This window comes from Heptranchias perlo, chromosome 18 (genome assembly GCF_035084215.1).
Source record: "Heptranchias perlo isolate sHepPer1 chromosome 18, sHepPer1.hap1, whole genome shotgun sequence".
NCBI classification, from domain to species: Eukaryota; Metazoa; Chordata; class Chondrichthyes; order Hexanchiformes; family Hexanchidae; genus Heptranchias; species Heptranchias perlo.
The window spans coordinates 33,874,515-33,900,566 of NC_090342.1; the positions used below are offsets into that span (position 1 = coordinate 33,874,515).

The 26,052-nt window shown below is 41.8% G+C and overlaps 1 protein-coding gene across 1 annotated transcript in view; it reads right to left on the minus strand.

Annotated features, from left to right (window-relative positions):
* Positions 1-23,188, minus strand: part of agk (acylglycerol kinase) — a 44,025-nt gene extending 20,837 nt beyond the window's left edge. Inside the window, exons 1-7 of the mRNA XM_067999672.1 lie at positions 22,988-23,188; positions 17,780-17,819; positions 14,504-14,583; positions 12,883-12,958; positions 7,839-7,931; positions 1,681-1,713; positions 543-637 (exon numbers count right to left, since the gene is read on the minus strand). Of these exons, the coding sequence (XP_067855773.1) occupies positions 543-637; positions 1,681-1,713; positions 7,839-7,931; positions 12,883-12,958; positions 14,504-14,583; positions 17,780-17,819; positions 22,988-23,088 (518 nt within the window). The 5' untranslated portion in view covers positions 23,089-23,188. The remainder of the gene's footprint in view (positions 1-542; positions 638-1,680; positions 1,714-7,838; positions 7,932-12,882; positions 12,959-14,503; positions 14,584-17,779; positions 17,820-22,987) is intronic.
* Positions 23,189-26,052: the final 2,864 nt, after the last annotated feature.

Below are 26,052 nucleotides of genomic sequence, written 5' to 3' on the forward strand. Positions count from 1 at the left end.
CAAACTAGTCAGTTCTTCCACACAATATCACACAGTATTAGCAATCAGCTCCACATAAAGACTAGTAACAATTCCAGCACTGCTCATAAAATCATACAGCACAGAAGGAGGCTATTCAGCCCATCGTGTCTATGCTGGCTCTTTGAAAGAGCTATCCAATTAGTCCCACTCCACTGCTCTTTCCCCACTGCCCTGCAAATTTCTCCTTTTGTGGATATATTGTGGAATTTCCTGAAGTTCCAAAATCTCAGCACCCATATCCTGCAGCACGAAGACAACTGCATCACCATCTCTTTCCAAAAATTGATCCATTTATCTGGGAAGAATCGTGATTGTCATCCAGGCTAAAGGAGCAAAATGGAATGCCACCCACACGAAACCAAGAGGAAAGGTAATTATCTACACAATCACTTTATATATAATCGGACGCAAAGATTTACCAAAACTAGGAATGTGTTGGCTCATTACAGCCAACCTATCTGCCATCATCTGTACCTCCTCACCAAAGCAACTCAGAATTTTAGTAAAAAGCTGTCACTCACCTGGCCTGTTCTTTGCTGGTAGGATACAGTGCCTGGCTCAAGGAGTTCATCTTTCCCAGTGGAATAAATCCTATAGGGATCTTGCTAAAGACAGCCTAAAAAGAGCAGAAAATATAAAAAAGTAGTTTTTCATTTCCTTTAGCCAGAACACTGGAGACAATGAATGCTTTCATGACCACAGGGTCTTGTGGTCAGCCAAGAGAAATTGTCACTGAATAACACTAAATCCAATACGTCACCCCTGAAAATTGAATACGACCGACTAAACAGGCTCCTAGTGTCGCAATGCTGGATTTAACAGAGTGTATGGGAGGCTAAGTGGATTTCCAGTTTTACGGTAGGTTGCAATGATAGAAGATTAATGATGAACAGCAATATACTGAAAATGACAACTGACTGACAAGACCGTGTTGGATATGATCCTGTAGGGGACCAGCATCAGCACTGCATACTACAAAAGCTTGAAAGCCATGCGTGCAAGTTATGAAGAAAAAAAAGTCAGGTCATTTATCTGGTTTATATCTCATATTTTAATGTCATGGATAAAAGGTACCGGCAAGAAGAAAGAAATAATTTCTCCTGTGGGATCAAACATTCCTCCAGCTGCTCCCTCTTTAGCTGGTCCAGTGGAATTAACCTTAAGCATGACAGAGTTAGATGCCTGACAACAGGCTGCCACTCTGCCCTCTCCATGGATGGTGCATGGTGTGGTGAAAAGGACAGAATAAAATAAACTCTCAAAATAGAAGCCAGTTTAAACATTTAGAAGTTGAAAATGCTTCTGTCCTTTAAAAGCTGTAGATTTAGTTGTGTGCATGTGTGTTTGAACTTTCATGTGCTGTTCTTTAGAAATGGTACAACCCTCCCTGCTACTACACCAGACATAGGCTCTGGCTAGCAGAAGCAAGCGGAAGAGATGTCACCACTGAAACATGTGTCAATGAACTTCAAATTCTGCTGTAGAAATGAAAAAAACATGATTTTCAAAACAAAACCTTGCCAAATAAAACTGTGTTCGACATAAATTTATCAGTAAATGCCAAATTAAGCTACAGAACTCACACATAAAAATGATTTTCATTTACGTCACAAGTTATACAGTCAGCATGGAATATGAACTGTGACATGAAATGCTTACCTCATCCTCTCGGCGAAGTAGCCCGGTTATTACCTAATGTCAAAAGAGAAAAAAAGTGAATGCACCATCCGGCACCAATACCCCTAAAGCAAAGTGTTTGCTCCCCACCAACACCGCTTTTAAATTACTCAAGAAAGTTTGATTAGTGCCAGCTGGTGTGACACCTGTAACTGTTCAGTACTGACATGTCAAGAAAGACCTGACAGCATTACATGCATGTTTGACTCTTGTAGGTAATCTTCCATTCTTATACAGGTGTGTCATGTAAGGTCAGGAACTGTTTTAATACAAATTAATTTCATGTTTGCAAAGCACAGATTTTGCTTATAAATAAATCACATGGATTCAGGTGAAAGTAACCACCAGCAATGTCTGAGTCTTGGTATCTATCCAGATACAAGTATTTGGTGGAGGAGGGAGGGAGGAAGAAGAGGTGATTTAAATAAAAAGAGATCTACACTGTTGTGGGGAAGAGGGTCAGTTTGTTACACACACCAAAGATCAGTCTGTTCCCACTAACTAAACCATTTTCTTGTCTATTTCTAATTGCTGTGAATATTTTTGTCAATGACTCAGTGTGTGTGAAAGAGCAAAATTAACAAACATACCATTTAAGCTGAACTATATCTAGGTTTAGGGCTCAAACTCCGTCAATAACTCATCCAAACTAGTTTCTCTCCCATCTTCCCCATACGCCGTTCTCATCTAGGAACATAGGAACAGGAGTAGGCCATTCAGCCCCTCATGCCTGCTCCGCCATTTGATAAGATCATGGCTGATCTGTGATCTAACTCCATTAACTCCTTTGGCCCATATCCCTTAATGCCTTTGATTGCCAAAAAGCTATCCATCTCAGATTTAAATTTAGCAATTGAGCTAGTATCAATTGCCGTTTACGGAAGAGAGTTCCAAACTTCTACAACCCTTTGTGCGTAGAAATGTTTTCTAATCTCGCTCCTGAAAGGTCTGGCTCTAATTTTTAGACTGTGCCCCCTACTCCTAGAATCCCCAACCAGCGGAAATAGTTTCTCTCTATCCACCCTATCTGTTCCCCTTAATATCTTATAAACTTCGATCAGATCACCCCTTAACCTTCGAAACTCCAGAGAATACAACCCCAATTTGTGTAATCTCTCCTCGTAACTTAACCCTTGAAGTCCGGGTATCATTCTAGTAAACCTACGCTGCACTCCCTCCAAGGCCAATATGTCCTTCCGAAGGTGTGGTGCCCAGAACTGCTCACAGTACTCCAGGTGCGGTCTAACCAGGGTTTTGTATAGCTGCAGCATAACTTCTGCCCCCTTGTACTCTAGATATAAAGGCCAGCATTCCATTAGCCTTATTGATTATTTTCTGCACCTGTTCATGATACTTCAATGATCTGTGTACCTGAACCTCTAGGTCCCTTTGGACATCCACTTTTTAAAAACTTTTTACCATTTCGAAAGTACCCTGTTCTATCCTTTTTTGATCCAAAGTGGATGACCTCACATTTGTCTGCATTGAATTCCATTTGCCACAATTTTGCCCATTCACCCAATCTATCAATATCACTTTGTAATTTTATGTTCTCATCTACACTGCTTACAATGCCACCAATCTTTGTGTCATCAGCAAACTTAGATATGAGACTTTCTATGCCTTCATCTGAGTCGTTAATAAATATTGTGAATAATTGAGGCCCCAAGACAGATCCCTGCGGGACTCCACTAGTCACATCCTGCCAATGTGAGTACCTTCCCATTATCCCTACTCTCTGTCGCCTTTCGCTCAGCCAACTTCCTAACCAAGTCCGTACTTTTCCCTCGATTCCATGGGCTTCTATCTTAGCTAACAGTCTCTTATGTGGGACCTTATCAAATGCCTTCTGGAAGTCCATATAAAGAACATCCACTGACATTCCCCTGTCCACTACTTTAGTCACCTCTTCAAAAAATTCAATCAGGTTTGTCAGGCACGACCTACCTTTCACAAATCCATGCTGGCTCTCTGATTAACTGAAAATTCTCGAGGTGTTCAGTCACCCTATCCTTAATTATAGACTCCAACATTTTCCCCACAACAGATGTTAGGCTAACTGGTCTATAATTCCCCCGTTTCCCTCTCTCTCCTTTCTTAAAAAGCGGAGTGACATGTGCAATTTTCCAATCTAAAGGGACAGTTCCTGAATCGAGAGAACTTTGAAAGTTTATAGTTAGGGCATCTGCAATGTGCTCACCTACTTCCTTTAAAACCCTGGGATGGAAACCATCTGGCCCTGGGGATTTGACTCTCTTTAGTGCTATTATTTTCTTCATTACTGTTGCTTTACTTATATTAATTTTATCGAGTCCCTGTCCCCGATTCAATATTAGTTTTCTTGGAATTTCCGGCATGCTATCCTTTTTCTACTGTAAATACTGACGCAAAGTAATTATTCAACATGTCTGCCACTTCCCCATTGTCAATGACAATAACCCCACTTTCAGTTTTTAAGGGGCCAACACTGCTCCTGACCACTCTCTTTTTCCTAATATAACTATAAAAGTTCTTTGTATTGGTTTTGATATCCCTTGCAAGTTTCTTTTCATACTCTCTTTTTGTAGCTCTTACTATCTGTTTTGTGACCCTTTGTTGATCTTTGTATCTTTCCCATTCGCCAGGATCTGTGCCATTTTTTGCCTTTTTGTATGCCCTTTCTTTATGCCTTATACTGTCCCTTACCTCTTTAGTTGTCCATGGCTGTTTTTTTTGGCAAGTAGAGTTCTTGCCCCTCAGGGGTATAAACCGATTCTGTATCACGTTAAATGTTTCTTTAAACATTTCCCACTGATCATCAGTCGTTTTACCCATTAACAGATTTGCCCAGTTTACTGTGGACAGTCTCCGTCTCATCCCTTTGAAGTCGGCCTTACCCAAGTCTAGAATCTTAGCAGCTGACTCACTTTTTTCCCCTTCAAACACTACATTGAACTCGATCATGTTATGATCGCTATTGGATAGATGTTTGCGTAGAGTTAAGCCGTTAACTAAATCTGGTTCATTACTCATTACTAAATCTAGTATGGCTTGCCCCCTTGTTGCCTCCAGGACATACTGCTGTAGAAAACTATCCTGAACACACTCAAGAAATTCACTACCTTTCTGACAGTTGCTAGTCTGCTTTTCCCAATCTATGTGAAGGTTAAAGTCCCCCATTAAGACCACTATGCCTTTCTTACACGCTTGTCTAATCTCTGCATTTATTCCATCTAGCACTTCAGAGCTGCTGCCAGGGGTCCTATACACAATCCCCACTATAGTCTTAGATCCTTTCCTATTTCTCAATTCAACCCATAAGGTCTCTGTTGGCTGTTTACCTCTCGTTATATCCTCCTTTATCATTGAAGTGATTTCATCTCTCATCACTAAGGCTACTCCTCCTCCTCCTCTTCCATTTTCCCTGTCTCTCCTGTAGACCTTATAACCCGGCATATTTAGGTCCCAATCTTGATCATCCTGCAGCCATGTCTCAGTGATAGCTATCATGTCATACCCTCCAATTTGAATTTGAACCTGTAGTTCATTTAATTTATTCCTTATACTCCGTGCATTTGTATATAGAACTCTTAGTTGGGCCACACACCCTAGCCTGACCTTCAGCTTTGATGCTGGATTAATCGCCTTACACCTTCTAGTTTTCACTTTATCTGTAGTGTCTAAAGTACACTTTCTTTCTGCTGCTCTACGCTTTTCCCTTTCACTTGTTCTTGAACAACTGTTTGTACTATTTGTATTGTAAATTTCCCCTGGGTCTTCCCCTCTCTTGCTGCTCTCAACATTACTCCCTTCTGACTCCCCTCTCAGGTTCCCATCCCCCTGCCACTCTAGTTTAAACCTTCCCCAACAGCACTAGCAAACACCCCCTCGAGGACATTGGTCCCGGTCCTGCTCGGGTGTAACCCATTCCGCTTGTACAGGTCCCACCTTCCCCAGAATCGGTCCCAGGAATCTAAATCCCTCCCTTCTACACCATCCCTGCAGCCATGCATTCATCCGGTCTATTCTCCTGTTCCTATACTCACTAGCACGTGGCACTGGTAGTAATCCCGACATCACTACCTTTGAAGTCCTGCTTTTTAATTTATCTCCTAACTCCTTAAATTCACCTTGCAGGACCTCATCCCTTTTTTTACCTATGTCGTTGGTACCGATATGGACCACGACTACTGGCTGTTCACCCTCCCCCTCCAGAATGTCCTGCAGCCGCTCCGCAACATCCTTGACCCTAGCACCAGGGAGGCAACATACCATCCTGGAGTCACGTTTGCGGCCACAGAAACGCCTATCTGTTCCCCTTACAATTGAATCCCCTATCACTATAGCCCTGCCACTCTTCTTCCTCCCCTCCTGTGCAGCTGAGCCACCCGTGGTGCCACAAACTTGGCTCTTGCTGCTTTCCCCTGATAAGCCATCTCCCCCAACAGTATCCAAAGCGGTATATCTGTTTGAGGGGGAGATGGCCCCAGGGCACTCCTGCTCTACCTGCCTAGTCCTTTTACTCTGTCTGGCAATCCCCCATTTCCTTTCTGCCTGCGTAATCTTTACCTGCGGTGTGACCACCTCATTGAACGTGCTATCCACGATAGTCTCAGCATCACGGATGCTCCACAGCGAATCCACCCGCAGCTCCAGCCCCGAAATGCGGTTTGCCAGTAGCTGCAGCTGGACACACTTCCTGCACACGTGGTCGCCAGGGACACTGCTAGTGCCCATGACTTCCCACATAGTGCAGGAGGAGCATATCATGGGTGCGAGCTGTGCTGCCATGACTTGCCTTGCTAATGTAATAACAGTAAATTAAAACAAAAAAAGTTAGAATGTTCAAAATAATCATTAATAGTATGAGGCGCTAATGAGGAACTGCATCTAATCCTTTGGTTGCTCTAGTCTTGGACGACAAGACATTTGTAAACTACTATACAGTATACCCACTTGATTTGTTCTTTCCTGCAATCTGAGGGTCCTGGCATTGAATCACAATCTCTACAGCATGAATTGCAGCTTCTAACAAATTGTGTGCAAAGGAGGGGAATCTGAGCTGAGGAGTGACGAGGAGAAGAAAGACAGGACAGAAAGGTATTCTTGTTCAAGCAGGCTTTCCCCTCCATATGACCCAAAAACGATACTAAAGTATCCACGCAGTTGGAAGTACCACAAGGCTGGACTGCACCAACTTCCTGGATGGGTCACAATGGAGAAACAACAAAAAACACATTTCATCCTGGAGGTGTTGAATTTACAGAAATTCTGCATGAAGCTGTTGCAGGAAAATCAAAGATGATAGTGGGGGGATCAACTGCTGGAATCACGATCAGGCTTTTATTGCAACCAGTGCTATTATGTTCTCAGCAACATGTCTCTGCAAACACCAACCCTCAGTTTAGAGGGTGGCCACTGCCAATGCCAATCGGCTATGAGGTAGCTCAGGGTAACTCTCCCATGGTTCCTTCCTGATCTCCACTTGGCTCTTCTCTACAACAGCACAGTAGTTCATCCAGTAGGGAATCACAGAATCAAACCTGCATCCTACCACACTTGTGCACAACATGCTGATTTGCCAAAGTACTGCATTTCCACTAATTGGGACTTGTGATTAAATTATTTTGATGAGATCACCTCTCATTCTTCTCATCGAAACATATAAAATTCTAACAGGACTAGACAGACTAGATGCAGGGAGGATGTTCCCGAAGGCTGGGGAGTCCAGAACCAGGGGTCACAGTCTCAGGATACGGGTTTTGACATTTAGAACCGAGATGAGGAGAAATTTCTTCACTCAGAGGGTGGTGAACCTGTGGAATTCTCTATCACAGAAGGCAGTGGAGGCCAAGTCATTAAATATATTCCAAGAAGGAGCTAGATATATTTCTTAATGCTAAAGGGATCAAGGGATATGGGGAAAAAGCAGGAACAGGGTACTGAGTTAGATGATCAGCCATGATCATTTTGAATGGCGGAGCAGGCCCGAAGGACCGAATGGCCTACTCTTGCTCCTATTTTCTATGATTCCATGATTTCCAGTCAGCTTTGCAATTTCCCTTCCTGCCACCTGTATGCAACCTCAGAGTAGGTAAGTTTTATTGTTAAGTGGCGTATGGATATGCGCAAAGCACTGACATATCAAATTTTGGCTGTACCTCTTGTAAGGTACCATCCCCTCCAGCAACAACAATCATATCAGTGTCTTCCATCAGCTCCAGGAGCTTCTTTGCTTGGCCCTCATAATCAGTCTGCAACAGGAACAGAGACAAGATCACAGTGAGATGTACAACATAACCCAGATTTATAAAACAACCACGAATCTAACAAACCCAAGTGTGCAGCACATTTCACTCTATTTTAAACAAAATCCCAAAACATTATTAATTTCAACCACCAATCAAATGAACAAATTACAAGAGGGCAGAAACCCAGACACACTAATGGTTCTAAACATGCTGCAGCTTGTGGAGAAAAGATTAAAAAACATAAAATCTGAGGGAAAACAATAAGTGAAGGGAGGTAATCACAAGCACATGAAACACAGAGCAGAAAGATCTCAGTGAGATTGGTGAGGGTAAGGAGAAACAAACAGAAAACAGAAATAAAAACAGAAAATGCTGGAAATACTCAGGAGGTCAGGCTGCATATGTGGAGAAAGAAACAGAGTGAATGTTTTAGGTTGATTACTTCTTCCAGTTCTGATGAAAGGTCAAGATTTAACAGTTTTTAACCAAGTACAGAGCCAGAGAAAAGTTGGGGGGGGGGGGTGGGGGAGGGGAGGAAAGAACAAAAGGGAAGGTCTGTGATAGGGTGGAGGGCAGGAGTGATTAAATGACAAAAGGGATGATGGTGCAAGGCAAGGAGGGTGGTAATGGGACAAGTAAAGAAACAAAAGATGGGTCTAGAGGAGCTGTAAATGGCAACAGCAGAACCATTACCAGCACCTTCCAGTCCGAAAATATGGGAGCAGCGGTTATGATCTGAAGTTACTGAAATAAATGTTAGTCCGGCAGGTTGTAAAGTGCCTAATCAAAAGACGAGGTGCTGTTCCTCGAGCTTCCATTGAGTTTCATCGGAACAGTGTAAGAGGCCGAGGACAGAATGTGAAAGGATGGGCTTTGTAATCAGGTGCTGTGGATGACATTTTTAAACCACAGAAGAAAAAATGCCCACTTTTGTTCGCTCACTTTCAGGGGTTAAAAAAAAAAATCTTACAGTACCAGTTCTTGATCTCACGTTATTTCCAAGTTGACCTTTTTTATTGTTCGTTACACAATGCAAAATTAGGAAATGTTTTTTGACCTCCTACTACAATTCTTATTGTTCAGACTTACCCAAATGTGCTACCAGATCAATGATTTCCTGATACTAGTGAAGACTAATTTATCTTTTTAACCTCTTATTAAGTTGCTGCCAGTCTCCATCAAGCTCTCCTGCGTTACCAGTGTCGAACACTCTTACTACAATTGTATAGGGCTTTGGTAAGACCTCACCTGGAGTACTGCGTATAGTTTTGATCTCCTTATCTAAGGGAGGATATACTTGCCTTAGAGACGCTGCAATGAAGGTTCACTAGATTAATTCCTGGGATGAGAGGGTTGTCCTATGAGGAAAGGTTGAGTAGAATGAGCCTATGCTCTCTGGAGTTTAGAAGAATGAGAGGTGATCTCATTGAAACATAAGATTCTGAGGGGACTTGACAGGGTAGAGGCAGAGAGGTTGTTTCCCCTGGCTGGAGAGTCTAGAACTAGAGGGCATAGTCTCAGGATAAGGGGTCAGCCATTTAAGACTGAGATGAGGAGGAATTTCTTCACTCAGAGGGTTGTGAATCTTTGGAATTCTCCACCTCAGAGGGTTTTGGATGCTGAGTCATTCAGTATATTCAAGGCTGAGATAGATAGATAGATAGATTTTTGGACTCTAGGGGAATCAAGGGATATGGGGATCGGGCAGGAAAGTGGAGTTGAGGTTGAAGGTCAGCCATGATCTTACCGAATAGCAGAGCAGGCTCGAGGGGACGTATGGCCTAGTGCTATTTCTTACATTCTCCCAATAGTACTGTCGCTGAACCCGTCTGGCACGCCATCTCAAATAAAATCCCTGGATAGTGTTGGGGGAAAATTGGGTTTAGGTTTAAAGCTGAGGTTAGGCTTTAGCATTGGTTAGTGAATTTATTTCAAAGACCAACTTTATTTTGTTGAAGGAGACTGTTTATTTTCTGGGGATGGCTCTAACCCATATGAATTCCCTGGAAAGGTGGAGGGAGGATCCATTATGGTGGCAGATGTATTTTGTGACACCTGCTTTGTTGCCACCTCTGCTACTTAATGCTGATAACTGTTACCCTCTACACCACTCTGTAATGGCTCTGCTGGAAAGTTAGTCATGCTTCGTCTGCAACAGTAAGTACAAGTAGAGAAGAATGTTCAAACAATACTAGACCATGCCGTTATTGAACTAATAGCAGAGATTTTAATGTCAGGAGTATGCTGGACCACAATTTGGGCAGTACAAGGTGGTTACCTGCCTGATCTTTAGTGCACTGCTCTAGTGTGCTTTTCTAGGGTCAGCCTCATTATTGTAATGTTGGCAAGTTTGTTAGTGGACAGAAAGTCAGGTGCTACTGCAGGATTTGAAGACCTGGAGCAGGCAACGTAATCTGAAAATTTGGAAGCTGTTAGTATAGGAATCTAGGGAGCAAATCATTTCTCAGTTGGGGCCATTGAAATTCCAATGAAGGAAATGAGGCAGAGGAGACCCTCTTTGCAGTGAGCATTGCAGAACCCCAGGGAGAATGGGAGGAGGAAGCAATTGGTGTGAATGCCACCTCCATCATACAGTACACCTGGAACCAGTACCAGAAGAATTTTAATGACTTTACCAGTTCAGCCAAGGTAATAGAATGCATCATTACCCTCCATTAATGCAGTGCATTAAGCAATTATGGCACTTACAAATATCTTCCCTCACACCGTAATAAAGTGCTTGCAAATCTTATCATGAATGATGATTATGCAGCAGGATGCAGTCCCTGCCTTCACCTGGAAGTGTTCTTTTACTCACATCCTTACAGGCATTCAGCCCAAAAGTATTCTCTGCTCTGCATGCTGCATGTAATCAAACCCACGTGGGCTGCATGCTGCCATCTGAGTATTACATGTCATGTTAACAATTGTACTTCTTACCTCTTCTAACCTGGTTGCACTAGACAGTCCATAAGAGGGAGAGAATATTTATAGTAGGACCTAACATTTGTTCCCTAACCCCATATAAAGGAGGTAGCCCTGGGAAGGGAGGTTACAGACAATGCTGGAGATGGCAATGTAGGAGGATTGCCACCAGCTTAGGTTTATGAAAGTCTTTTCCTGTTCTTCCTCCTCATCCCATTCTCCAAATCACTTATAGACAACAAAATATGTCACTCCTTCTACTGAAAGCTACATATGATGGCAGCTCATAAGGATACTATTGTAACATATTTTCCTTTTCTCTTTGGCCAATTTTCCCAGAAGACGCCTGGCCAGGCCCCATTGCATTCTAACATGCCAGCACTTCATAGCACCTGCTCACTGTATCCCTTCCAAGCATTAGCTCAGAAATCCACACTGAGGGATTTAAGACACTAATCTAGAGGGAGTGCATTGGGTGACCATAGATATCACAAGTGAACAGGATCAGGTGGTAGCAGTAGAGAAGGAAGAACCTGCTGTCTGGAGGGCCAGCTTGCTTCCTGCCTTGACTGAAGAGCCAGAGGATCTGTACTTCACTGGGACAGCTTTTAAAAAAGATGCTTTCTGTGCATCAAGCATTGGTGTAGTCACTGGAAACTGTGTCTAGCAGAATGCATGTTCATGAAGATGCTGAAAAAGTTCAGTTCACCGCTAAGTGTGTGGCAACTCCACTGATGTCCATAGAAGAGTTATGCTTGACAGTGGCCCTAAGGTCAGTTGGAGCACACAGTCACCAAAGGGAAGCTCAATGGAAGCAAACGACAAGCATTCACACATTAAAAAATCTGTTTACACAGTGTTCTTGTAAAGATTTTAGAGCATGTTTCACTGGGGGCATGAATGGACTATTTGTGATTTGCTTAAAAGATTTAAGGCATTGTAGGTGGAGGCATATTTATGGAGGGAATGGGGAAGACGTAGACAGGACTGTCAATGTAGTGGGCACATTTCCAACTTAAATAAAATATTGGCTGCTGTACGACTGCTTGCCGAATGGCTCCAGAGCTGGCCTGGGGTTCTATTCTGCCGTATCTGCAGATTGCTCCTGCTCTTCTTGGTGGCTCCCTTGCTGCAATTGGGAGCTTTCCTCCTCTGGGACCTCCATGATAATGCCTCTTTGCAGGGAACTGTTATGCAGCATGCTGAAGATTATCACTGCCCTTGAAACCTTGACTGAGCTAAATTGCAGGACAGCTCCAGTCATGTGAAATGCTGCTTCAACATGCCAATGGTTTGCTCTATGATTACTACGGGGGGATACATGCACCTCATTATACCCATGTTTAACTACTTTCCTCAGATGCCATCGAGATGTAATGAGCTACAGCTCCACAGGATAGGCCTGATCGGCCATGAACCACCTTTGCCCGCCTTAAAATCAAGGCATCATGACAACTATCTGCGAGCAAGCACTGATTTGCGTAATATGGTGCTGATGATCGTAAACAAATAGTGGAACCCTTTTTGATTCATGTCGTCTATAGGATTGTATAAGGGAGCATATGGGTACAATCAGAATCCACTCCTTTATAATGCACAGCATTGTTACAGTGACTCACTTGGAATAGTCACCGTCAATATTAGTTTAAAATTCATTTAAGCCTTCACATCACAACCCTAATCTAACCATTGCAAGTTAAGACTCCATAGCACCTCTCTTTAATATGCCCTCTTTCTAAGCAGTGAAAATGCCAATCACATTTCAATATCTAACTTAAGGCAAATGTCTGTTTTTCAGATTAATCAAATTAGTTCAATTAAATGTCATTATTTTCATCTATTTGATTGTACAGTATCACAAAACCCTAGATGGATATATTTAAGAATGTGAATCAGCTATATTTGCAGTGCTGTGAAATGTACTATGTATTCCACTGTGCAAGTTACAACTGGGTGTCACTTCGTTCTTGGTTTTTGTCATACCCAGTATAACTTCTACTATTAGTCAATTTCTTGATTGAATCCTCACCTTAACAACTGTTACATCGAGTCCAGCAAGGTGTAAAATTGGTGCTGCATTCTTTTCGAAGAGATTTCGTGCTTTTCTGCAGGGATTAGACATAAACCTTAGAGATTAGTGCGACACATCTGTGGATTGATTCTAGAGCTCCTCCATTTCTGTGGAATTACTTGCAGTAATATTTCTCCAAAAATTTAGATACCAAAGTGCTGACATTTATCAATATTATTTGTATATTCAGTCAAGAGTGTGGCAACGTGACGTTATGACCACTGTACAACCATGAAATCTCTCAAAACAAAATACACATCTGCGCTTAGACAAGATTTAGCATCAATTTCTTGCGCCCTAGTATCAAATGCTGATGAAGGTTTACATAATTATAAGTTTTTCAATACTTAAAAAGAAAATGATGTTTCTAAGACAGTGACTAGAACTGAAAACGTTTTACACATCAGACCTTCTGCAGAGGCCTTAACTCCAGGCAAAGTGCAAGGAGAAATTATTGTAACATACTCATGTAGCATTATATAAATAAAAAAAGAGTCCTTTGTTTAAAAAAAATTGTCACCCATAGATATAAGTTTTTACTGATTTGATCAAGAGTGTTATGATGATTCATAAATAATGAAAACAATAAGCTAGTATCAGTTACTGATTTCCTGCCAGCAGAGTTTGCTGGTGCCTCTCTCCAAACTGTCATTCAGAGTGCATTTACACTACAAATTTAGTGTCGGTTTCCGCTTCACACAGATGTTAAAGAAGGAACATTTATATAGCGCCTTTCAAATTTCAGGATGCCCCAAAGTGTTTGGGACCTCGCTGTGCACAAATTAACTGCTGTGTTTCCTACATTACAATAGTGACTACACCTCAAAAGTACTTCGCTGGCTGTAAAGTACGTTCAAAACAGAGATCGATAGATTTCTAGATATTAAAGGCATCAAGGGATATGGGATGGTGCAGGAAAACTGCATTGAGGTAGAAGATCAGCCATGATCTTGTGGAATGGGGGAGCAGGCTCAAGGGGCCGGATGGCCTACTCCTGCTCCTATTTCTTATGTTCTTATGTAAAGCGTTTGAGACATCCCACGGTTGTGAAATGCGCTATATAAATGCAAATCTTTCTTTCTTTCTTTGTGTAGTGTAGTACATTGTTTCCATCCTGATGCCAATTTAACATATTTAAATAATCAGGCCTGTAATACATTTCAATAATTAGTCTGAGTGTTCATCCAAATTTCTATCTGTGACTCATTGTGCTGTAAATATGTTTGGGCGCCAGAGGGATTACATTTTGTTACTGTTACATTTGACTGTAGAAAAGGTCACACAGTTTATGTTTCGAGCTAACGACAGGACAAGTTATTCAAATATATGTTGTTGAGGTTAGTTAAAGTCACTTTACATAAAAATTGAAGATTTAAAGCACTCCATATTTATAGCAGCCCAGACCAAAATAATACTGACATAGCAATAAAATATTGTTCTTTGATGCCACACTGCTGGTAAATACTGGATGGTAAAATGCATTTATAATACTCAATATCTCTATTGAGAAGCAGAAGGACTACTGCCCCCCTTTTTAAAAAAAACAGCTGGCATGACTGACCTCAGAGAAATCTCTTACCCTTTGCAAGCAGCAGGATTGAGGAAGACAGTGGCTTTCTTCACCTTGGCATTGATTGGTAGAAGCTGGCTTCCATATTCCTGAACAGAAACACAGGCAATTCTTCAGAGAAAGTACAAGCACTAGAGGGAAATGCAAAAATATCTCATAGAATCAGCAGGAAATCAGAAGACCCGGTTCACGTACTGTTCTTTCACCAGTGGGACACGGGTCCCGATTCAGCCCCGATCAATAGGTTGTACAGCTTCTACACAAAATAAGTTTTGGCCAGTTTAAACCCAGATTCTGGTGATCACAGGCCCCACTGCATACATCTGCCCGAAAATGGAACTGAAATGTCAATCTCACTCAAGAAAAGCCATATAAATGACCGAATTGGGAAACAGAAATGATATGCTGGGACAGCTGCGGATTCTATTCTGCGGCTGGAGTAAAGATTCATGTTCTTAGGTTATAGTAGAGGCACTTTCACTCAGCATCTGACACATTCTGTGCCTGACATTGAAATGATTTGCTGGGCAGTGTACTGGGAATTTTACTCTACATCTAACTCATGTCATATCTGACATGGGAATGCTTAATGCTGATACTGAAAGTTAAAAATGTTGAGTTAATAATGCTCTTTTCTTTCACAAAAGCAACCACAAAAAATCATCCAAAAATACAAGTTGGAATTCTAACAGTAAACTGGCATTTCACTTATACTGTGTGTTATTTATTTTAAAATATTTTTCAGGCAAGTATCCAACCCCTTGACTGATATAAACCTAAATGTCTCAATGTATTAATAATGTCAACAGCACAAGAACAATGGCTGGGAGTGCTTGACAAAGCTGTAAAAAAAAACTCATGGTTGAGTTAACAGTCATGTCAACTTCTAAAAGCCTTGAAAATGCTTTCGAACTTTGAACATCACAAATAAACAGCTTACTTTTATTTAACTTTCAGAGCTTTAAGTTTCCATTATGATTAACAACTGCCACAATGATAGTAGTTGGGTGTTTCTGCTCAGCTACATGTCACACAAGAGGAATGCTGGACGAGGCTTACAATAGCTGAAGAAATACAGAACCAAGAAATACGTTGTATTTTAAAGACATATAACATCCTGCACGTGTTTACATATAGGATAACAATGGTGGTGCGCAGAGGTCATACATAACTAGAATGCCAGGAACTGTTAAAATTGCTGTTTAAAACAAAATCAGCATCAAGATTAATAGCATGTTTTTAGTTCTGAAACATCCTAAAGACCCTAATTTGGAGCCAGCAGAGCGCTTTAAATATTTAGATTCAACTGTCACTCCAGACAGCTGAGACTTAAGATTCGAGAACAAAAACTGCACAGGCCTTGCAAGCTGCTGGTAATCCCAAGACATAGTGCAATAGAAAAACGAGTCTACGCACCAGTGTCAAACTAATGCACTGCTGCCTGTTCAATGCTCAAGGAAGCAGCCCCACCATCTTTCTCAGTTTAAGGTATATGGTAATATACAGAAAGCTACTGAACCAAACCAGGAAATGCCATGCATGTGGTGCTGACACAGCCAAATAGATTCATCTGCAAGATAATCTTAGCAGCCTACAAAAACAAAAATTGAATGCTCGTATTTTTCAGTTAGACGGAGGTACGTTATTCAAAGTTGTATTACAAAGCATAGTTCTTGGTACAACAAACCAAGGTCAGGGGTGCACTGGTAACAGCCTTCTATGAGCACTGGTTTGATGTTTAGCCAAGTGCTCTCTCAGCTGCACAGACATGAGGGGGTTTTGTTGATGCCATGAAAGAGCCATCTGGACAGACAGGCCGTAGTCATGCTTGAAAGTCTACACCCATTGAGAGGGAATGGAGAATAAGGAGACACATTAGGCAGGTAAAAAGTGTGCTACCAGGCAATAGCGCTGTTATAAATTTCAGGTCTGCACTAGATACTCTCTTGGGTTCAACATCACCAGTCTCTCCCATAAGCGAACCAACTGTCCCTTACGATCAAGAGTTTACCTTTTACTGCCCAATATCTAGTCACATGATAGTGTGAGCTGGGAGGGTCGTAACAAAAAACCCATGTTACATGAACTGGATACTGTAAACTCACCCCCATATGCGTTTCCCCAATCTTCCAAAAGGCAGACTGAAATAAGGCCAATTATAAATCAACCAGCTGATTTACTTTTGACATATGTGAATGAGCAGAGTAATGATTACAATGAATTTTAAACTTATTTCGTAATGCTCCCCATAACACAGAAAATAACAAAGCAGCCATACTGCCCCAATTGGTGGGCTAAATACATTTTTCAGACTATAATTTTCCTTGAATCTAGGCAGTATGTTTGTTTGTTTCTTAGTTGGACAGGAAAGCAAAGGCTTAACTTCTGACCATCTGGGGGATTGGCCAGTTGAGCTGCCAATAAAACCAGTTGCCGCCATCCTAGGAGAAGGCTCCCAAGAGGCAACCTCCTGCTGAGCTTGCATGAATGCAGCCATTCCAACATGCTGCATGTGAATATTTACTGGAAGTGTTGGTTAAGTCATTGGCCAATTCCTTTCGTCTCAAATGGATAACAGTTTTAATGGCTAGCCTATCTCCTTACTGGAGAACTTACAAACATACCTAGTCTCCCTTTGTCCCAATGGCTCCAGTCACTGTCAAGATTTTTTTAAATGCTAGAACTTTGTGAAGTAATCCTTAGAATCCTAAATCTGACTTCATATCACAAACATCACAGCTCAAACCAAAAATCCTGACGCGCATTAGATGCATTATGTCCTTGCAACCCAAGAAACTGAAATATTCTAAATGTTCTTCATCCAAGACAGGGCAGATGGTTTTCTTCTGTTTATCCCCATTGGGGGGGTCTCATACCAGAAGAATATTCAATACTCGTCTTTACAATTATACCTGTAGTGATACTGGGATTTATTTTAATTGCTGATACAAGCGTATATCATCAAGATCATTATCATCTGGAGGGAGGAGGCTCGTGTGGAGCATAAACACTGGCATGGACCAATTGGGCCGAGTGGTCTGTTTCTGTGCTGGACATTCTACGTAATACAACTTGCATTTATATAGCGCCTTTAATGTAGAAAAAAATTGCAAGGCATTACACGGGTGTAAGAAAGAATGATCACTGAGGCAAAGAAGGAGATATTAGGATGGATGACTAAAAGCTTGGTCATTTTCTATTTTTGTTTCAGATTTCCAGATTTGGTTTAATGACAGAGGCTAACTAACCAGCAAGAAAAGGTCCGATACTTTGGGTTTGCCTTACCTGTGCTTCCTGACAAGCTGCCCTGCGCAAGAGATTGTCACTGAATTAAACATAAAAAGATGTGTTAATGCACCATATGGAACTTCAGACACATTCTTAATAGCCCTGCATCAGCAATCACAGTAACATTAATACCCTGCAATAACTAATACATATTAGTACAATGTCCTTAATACAGGAGCCAATGAATAAAATATTTCAATACTGATCCAGTAACATTAATATCTCACTGTGAACTTAAATGTAACATTATTACTACTCCAGTAATCAATGTAACTTGTTACGGTTGTCCAGAACCACTGATCCCTGTAACCAGTCATAAAAATGACAATCATATAATCACTGTCGCAGTACCAGTGCTAACTGCAACATTCTATTATTCCTGCCCCAGCACTGAGCAGTTACATTATAGGGTAAACTCATTAAAAGTCTTGCATCTAGTGCACAATTCCAGTTTATCACACTTAATACCCTGTCACAATTATCACTTAAAAAAAATTATAATTGTATCACGCCTGGAGTAACACTTGGGTACTATAGTACTATGAATTCTTACCATTATATTTATCTTTCAGTCCTCCCAGCGCTAAGTGGTGCGGCCTCGCCTTGAACCTCCAGCTCCCAAGTAAATTTAGGTTTATTTGAATTTTAAGTTTATTTGAATTTACTTCTCTTAAATTTATACAAGATCTCATAGGGCCTCAGTCTACTTTAATTTATTTTATTTAAGATCTTGGGCCTGATCTCTTTCTGCCGACCCACCACTCTCTTCACAGCCCCCCATCTCCCGGTCCCCTGCCTGTCCTTCCTGGATCAGGATACCCCTATCATCAGACTTTTGGGCACACCCATCTGCATGCCCTACCCATTACTGATATTCTCCCTCGGGCATCTGGCTGCCAGCAATGCTCCCCTCAGACCTCCCAGAGGCCTACCGCACACGTCCTTCATTATTGCTCATTTCGCAGCACCAAACAGGAATGGAGAGATGGGTCACACTTCCATCAGACCACGTCCATCACATTTTCCTATTAATTTTACTTACCTCTCATGCATTTAACTTTGAAACCCTGCAGGCTCCAGCCTAGGTCGCAATGTCAGGCTAAGTTTTTGAATATTTAAAAAAATTAATTAAAATTTAATGCAAATGTCATTACACTTATTTTTCCAGCCCCCTACTGTTCCTGCCACTGCCATGAGTCAGGGACCTTGTGACATGAGTTGTTAATTGGTTGGGAGGTAGGAGACAGAGAATAGGTATAACGGGGTGTAATCCGATTGGCAGAATGTGACAAGTGGTGTTCCCCAGGGATCTGTACTGGGACCTCAGCTTTTCACCATATATATCAATGACTTGGGTGAAGGAATAGAGAGCTATATATTCAGGTTTGCAGATGACACTAAATTAGGAGGCACAGTAAGTTGTGTAGATGGGAACAGGAAATTACAAAGGGGACATAGACAGATTACGTGAGCAGACAAAACTGTGTCAGATGGAGGTCAATTTGGGGAAGCATGTGATAATCTACTTTGGATCCAAGAAAGACAACTCAGAATATTTTCATAATGGCAGGAGACTAGAAGCTGTGAAAGAGCAGAGAGATTTGGGTGTCCAGGTACACAAATCACTAAAAACTAGTGCATAGGTACAAAAAGTAATGAAAAAGGCTAAAAAAATGTTGGTCTTTATCTCAAGGGGGTTGGTATACAAAGGGGAGGAAATTATGCTTCAGTTGTACAGAGTCTTGGTCAGACTCCATCCGGAATACTGCGTTCAGTTCTGGCCAACGAATCACAGGAAGGAGATACTGGCCTTGGAGGGGGTACAGCACAGATTCACCAGAATGATACCAGGGCCTAAAGTGTTAAATTGTGAGGACAAGTTACATAAACTTGGGTTGTATTCCCATGAGTTTAGAAGGTTGAGGGATGATTTAATTGGTATGTTTAAAATGATAAAAGGATTCGACAGAGTAGATACAGAGAAACTATTTCCTCTGGTGGGAAGATTTCAGAACAAGGGGGGCACAATTTTAAAATTGGTGCTAGGCCATTCAGAATGAAATCAGGAAGCACTTTTTCACACAAAGGGTAGTGGAAATATGGAATTTTCTCTACCAAAAGCCTGTGGATGCTAGTTCAGTTCAATTTTTCAAGACTAAGATCAGTTGGTAAGGGCAAGATTTATTTGGTAACAGTATCAATGGATATGGATCAAAGGTGAGTAAATGGAGTTGAAGTACTGATCAGCCATGACATCACTGAAAGGTAGAACAGGCTTGAGAGGCCGAATGGCCTACTCCTGTTCCTATGTCTCCTTCGCCCATTCACGGCCACTCCCTGCCCCCTCCCCCAATTTGCTCCCTGCTGCTTTGGGCTTGGGTGGTTTGCTTTCCACGCTGTGGCCTTTGTGCCTTAGGCCTTACTGCTACATGTTCCAGCTGTCCCAATCCTGTGCCCCTCCTAGTGTGCCTGCCCTGTTGCATCCAGGGATGGGGAGAGAAGGGAGATGTTTGAGAAGGAAAGGGCATGAGAGAGGAGATAATGAAACACCATGGATGATTAAAGAGATAAGGGTAAAACTGAAACTAAAAAAAAGCATATACTAAGTACATAGACAATAAAGGAGAGGATGACAAAAGGGAATATGAAGAGGTCAGAAAAACAATTAGGAAAGCAAAGAGGAACTACGAAGTTAAATTATCGAGGAATATAAAAAGAAATAGTAAAGTATTCTACAGACATATAAATAACAAAAGAAAAATCAGGATAGGGATAGGGCCACTAAGCAATACACAAGATAAACTCACAGGTAATGACAGCGAAATGGCAGAAATATTGAAGTTATTTTGCCTCAGTATTTATCAGGGAGATTAACATGATGGGTATGACACTAGAAGAAGAGATCAAAAAAGAAATAAAGACATTTATGATAAAAAGGTGGGCGATAATTGATAAACTAATCAAACTTAGAGAGCATAAAACCTCTCAGAGAAGATAAAACCGCACATACTAAAAGAAGTTAGGGAGGAGATAGTAGAGGCACTATTACATATATATGAAAATTAATTAGAGAAGAGAACAATGCCAGAGGACTGGCAGACAGCTAATGGTATTCCCATATCTAAAAAGGGAGGGAACTATAGACTAGATAGCGTAACGTCAGTGGTAGGAAAGATAATGGAATCTTTACTCAAAGATGTAATAGAAAAACATCTAGAAACCAAAAATATAATAAAGAATAGTCAGCACAGATTTCAAAAGGGAAGATCATGCTTGACCAACCTCATTGAATTCTTTGAAGAAGAAGTAACAGAAAGAGTAGACAGAAGTAATGCAGTAGATGTAATATATTTGGATTTTCAAAAGGCCTTTGATAAGGTACCACTTAGTAGACTCATGACTAAGGTCAGAGCACGTGGACTCAGGGGACAAGTAGCAGAATGGATAGCAAGCTGGCTACAAAACAGAAATCAGAGAGTAGGGGTTAAGGGTAGCTACTCAGACTGGAAAAAGGTGGAAAGTGGTGTTCCACAGGGATCGGTGCTGGGACCACTGTTGTTCACAATCTACATTAAATGATTTGGACTCGGGAATCGGTTGTACAATTTCAAAATTTGCGGACAACACCAAATTGGGGGGTGTAGTTAATACAAAGGAAGAACGCGACAAAATGCAGGAAGACATTAATAAACTTGCAAAATGGGCATGTAGTTGGCAAATGAATTTCAATATAGATAAAGTGTGACGTGGTACATTTTGATAGGAAGAATAAGGTGGCCACATACAGCTTGGATAATAAGTCTAAATGGGGTAGAGGAGCAAAGTGGTCTAGGTGTACAGATACACAAATCACTAAAAGTAGCAACACACGTTAATATGGCCATAAAAAAAGGCAAACCAAGCATTAGGGTTCATTTCTAAAGGGATAGAGTTGAAAAGCAGAGAAGTTATGTTAAACTTAAATAGAACCTTGGTTAGGCCACACTTAGAGGGAGCACTGTGCACAGTTCTGGTCTCCATATTATAAAAAGGATACAGAATCATTGGAGGTGGTGTAAAAAAGATTCACAAGGGTGATACCAGAACTGAGAGGATATACTTATCAGGAAAGGTTGAACAAGCCGGGGTTCTTTTCTCTGGAAGAGAGAAGGCTGAGGGGTGACCTGATAGAGGACTTTAAGATAATGGAAGGGTTTGATAGAGTAGATGTAGAGAATATGTTTCCACTTGTGGGGGTGTCCAAAACTAGAGGTCACAAATAGAAGATCGTCATTAATAAATGCAATAGGAAATTCACGAGAAACTTATTTACCCAAAGAGTGGTAAGAACGTTGACCGCACTACCACAAGGTGTAGTTGAGGCAAATAGCATAGATGCATTTAAGGGGGAGCTAGATAAGCACATGAGGGAGAAAGGAATAGAAAGATATGCTGATAGGGTTAGATGAAGAGGCTCATGTGGAGCATAAATGTTGGCATAGACAAGTTGGGCCGAATGGCCTGTTTCTGTGCTGTAGACTATATGTAAGCTGAAGGGAGCAATGGTGATAGGGAAAAGAGTCAACAGGAGAACGAGAAGGAAGGATACAGCAAGAAAGGCTATGGGGAGGTGATGAAAAGAGTCAGCAGTGTGGTGTGTGCCCGAGGGAGATGTACATTTGGGGGTTAGTGCTCTACCCTCTTCACGTTGTTCTTCCAGTACCAACATACACCCTGGCCAGATCCCTGCCCCAATCTGCAACTCTAAATCTGCTTGCAGCCCTGGTCAGACTCCTGTATCACAAACGAAAGGCAGCCTGCCACCCATGACCCAAAAGTTTCTCTGTAAACCACCACCTCAAAGCAAACATGCAGCGCTGGCCCAGATACCAGTTTTTATTATATATTACATTGTATTACTATTGCTCCATGTTCTTTATTTTATATATAAGAATGTAGTACACAGCTGCCCTAGTTTATATTATGTATAACATTATATTGGTGCTACGTCAGTTATACATTTTATGTAACAATGTAGTGTTGATGCAGTTTATAAAATAACATAATATCGCAATTTATACACTACATGTAACATTCTGTCACTGCTACCCCAGATCATATGATGTAAAATATCTTGCTGCTGCCCAAATGTATACGCGATGTATGATTACTGCTGCCCAGTTTATGGATCATTTATAACTCTCCACATTGCTGCTGCTACAATACCGGTATCGGCTGTGCAACCAGTTCACTCCCCAGCTCAGTGCGCAAACCCCGACCGTTGTTTTCTTCCAATGATTGCGGAGAGTTTTCAGCGGCTTTGCCATGATCCTGGCTCCAGACCCGTGATACCGATTTAACTCAAAATAAATCAGCGTTATTCTGCTCTCCGAGTCCGGGCATGAATCTTCCGCCCGTTCACATGGATACAGGTTCCGCGCAGAAAGTTGTCCGGCGAGGAACCACCAACTTTCACATCACGTCCCACCAACGAAAATGTGCATTTTGCCAAGAAAAGGTCAGAAATAGCATTCAGGCCAATATAAACTTAGAAAAAGCAGCAGACTTCATAATTATAGATTACTCAGTGATTAACTCTGCAAACCGACAGCATGACGCGCTATCGTGATAAGGGTGGAATTTTTTCAGCTTTCATAATTTGCGGCAACCTTTTGTAATATTCGCAGGAGAACATTCTCAGTACATTTTTTAAAATAAAAGAAGCTACACAACGAACTCAGTAAATCATACACAGGCACATCTACACTTCAGCAGCATAGCATTGTATTGGCTTTGCTAATGTGTGCACATCATTTGCCACTTACCCTACGCTAACAGGCTGTTTCTCTTTGTGTAGGGGGCTCCATAGTTGATACAGTTGGCACCAAGGATTAGCAGAAAGCTGGCCCGTCACAGAAGTACTCCTCAGCACATAGGTACCAGCACAGAGACATCCATCTTGGGGGACTCAGATAGGAACATTAGGAGTGAGCACCTGGTGAAGCACCCAACACCAGTGTGGAGGAGCAAGTTGAGTTGACAGCAGACAAGGAGGAAGGGAGAACTGGTCCATCTGTCCTACCTGCTCTTTAAAATATCACTGATGCGATGAACTGGTGCCGGATGAAAGCATCGTGGTTACTGGTACTGGTATGTCATGCATTCACCTGCATTATTCTGTTCTCATGGTTAAGGCTCTTAACAACGCACATCAATGTCCCGAGGTTTCTGTGGAATTGCACCATGAAAGTGACATAGTATGGGTGGGTGTGCGAAATGAACCTTGAATCAGTTATAATAGGTCCCGCTTTTATAAGCATTACAATTTCTGTGCGATGTGAGCTAATAACGGTTATTATAGGTTCAATTTCCTATAATTTATTTTTACTTTGCCCACAGTGTAATGTATGCCTGTGTTAAGAGCTGAATTCCAGAGGTGAGGTGAGAGTGACTGCCCTTGATATCAAGGCAACATTTGACCGAGTGTGGCACCAAGGAGCCCTCGTAAAATTGAAGTCAATGGGAATCAGGGGGAAAACTCTCCAGTGGCTGGAGTCATACCTAGCACAAAGGAGGATGGTAGTGGTTGTTGGAGGCTAATCATCTCAGCCCCAGGACATTGCTGCGGGAGTTCCTCAGGGCAGTGAGCTAGGCCCAAACATCTTCAGCTGCTTCATCAATGACCTTCCCTCCATCATAAGGTCAGAAATGGGGATGTTCGCTGATGATTGCACAGTGTTCAGTTCGATTCGCAACCTCTCAGATAATGAAGCAGTCTGTGCCCACATGCAGCAAGACCTGGACAACATCCAGGCTTGGGCTCATAAGTGGCAAGTAAAATTAGTGCCAGACAAGTGCCAGGCGATGACCATCTCCAACAAGAGTCTAACCACTCCCCTTGACATTCAACAGCATTACCATTGCCGAATTCCCCACCATCAACATCCTGGGGGTCACCATTGACCAGAAACTTAACTGGACCACCCACATAAATACTGTGGCTACAAGAGTAGGCCAAAGGCTGGGTATTCTGTGGTGAGTGACTCACCTCCTGACTCCCCATTGCCTTTCCACCATCTACAAGGCACAAGTCAGGAGCATGATGGAATACTCTCCACTTGCCTGGATGAGAGCAGCTCCAACAACACCCAAGAAGCTTGACACCATCCAGGACAATGCAGCCCGCTTGACTGGCACCCCATTCACCACCTTAAACATTCACTCCCTTCCCCACTGACACACCGTGGCTGCAGTGTGTACCATCTACAGGATGCACTGCAGCAACTCACCAAGGCTTCTTTGACAGCATCTCCCAAACCCACGACCTGTACAAACCTTCACGACATGGACTGCAGCGGTTCAAGAAGGCGGCTCACCACTACCTTCTCAAGGGCAATTAGGGATGGGCAATAAATGCTGGCCTTGCCAGCGACACCCACGTCCCATGAACGAATAAAAAGGCATGCTTGCTATCTTGCTAGTATCAGCTGATAAACGTGCAAGTAAAGTTTAAAGAAACAATATCAAACTTTTGCTTGCAAAATCTTTATTTCTGCTTCAAGCTAAATTTTTATTTTGCTTGAAAGTTGCTGATTTAACCTTCAGCCTGCTTGTTTTTGGAAATCTCTGGGATTCAACAATGAGTCTATTTAAAGGGCTAGGAAGTTGTTGAAGAGAACACTTATCTTGTCACAAAGCCACCACTCTTTTCCTCTGCCATTTCTTCTATAGTCTCTACTCCAATAGTTTGGAGGGCCAGCTCCTTATGGCAAATGAAGCAGTGCAAGTTATCTAGTCTGCCATAGTGCTGGTTCTCTCTTGATGGCGGTAGATAGACTACTCATTCAGACTGGTCTGCCAGTGGCTGTGTAAGTCACTACAGCACTGAATGTTTTCACCATATGGGGGACTTCACCAATACAAGCCAATAGCAATAACAGAAACTTAGCTGCAAACTTGGCAGGAGTGGAAAATAAAAATATTGAGTAATAATATTTTTAGGAGGGACGTAACAGGCAAGAAAGGAGGAATGGCAATATTGGTGAAGGACTACATGCTATAGTGAGGACAGATGTACACACAAAAGAGGTTCAGACAGAGTTAATATGGTTAGAGATCAAAGATAAAAAAGGATTCTTACATTAATGGGGTTGTATTACAGACCCCTAATTGTGGGTGGGAAATGGAAGAGCAAATCTGTGCACAGATCAGGGAGATGAGTAGGAATAACAAAATTATTATTTTTAGATTTTGGTTACCCACTAATTGATTAGAACAAGGAAGGAGTAAAT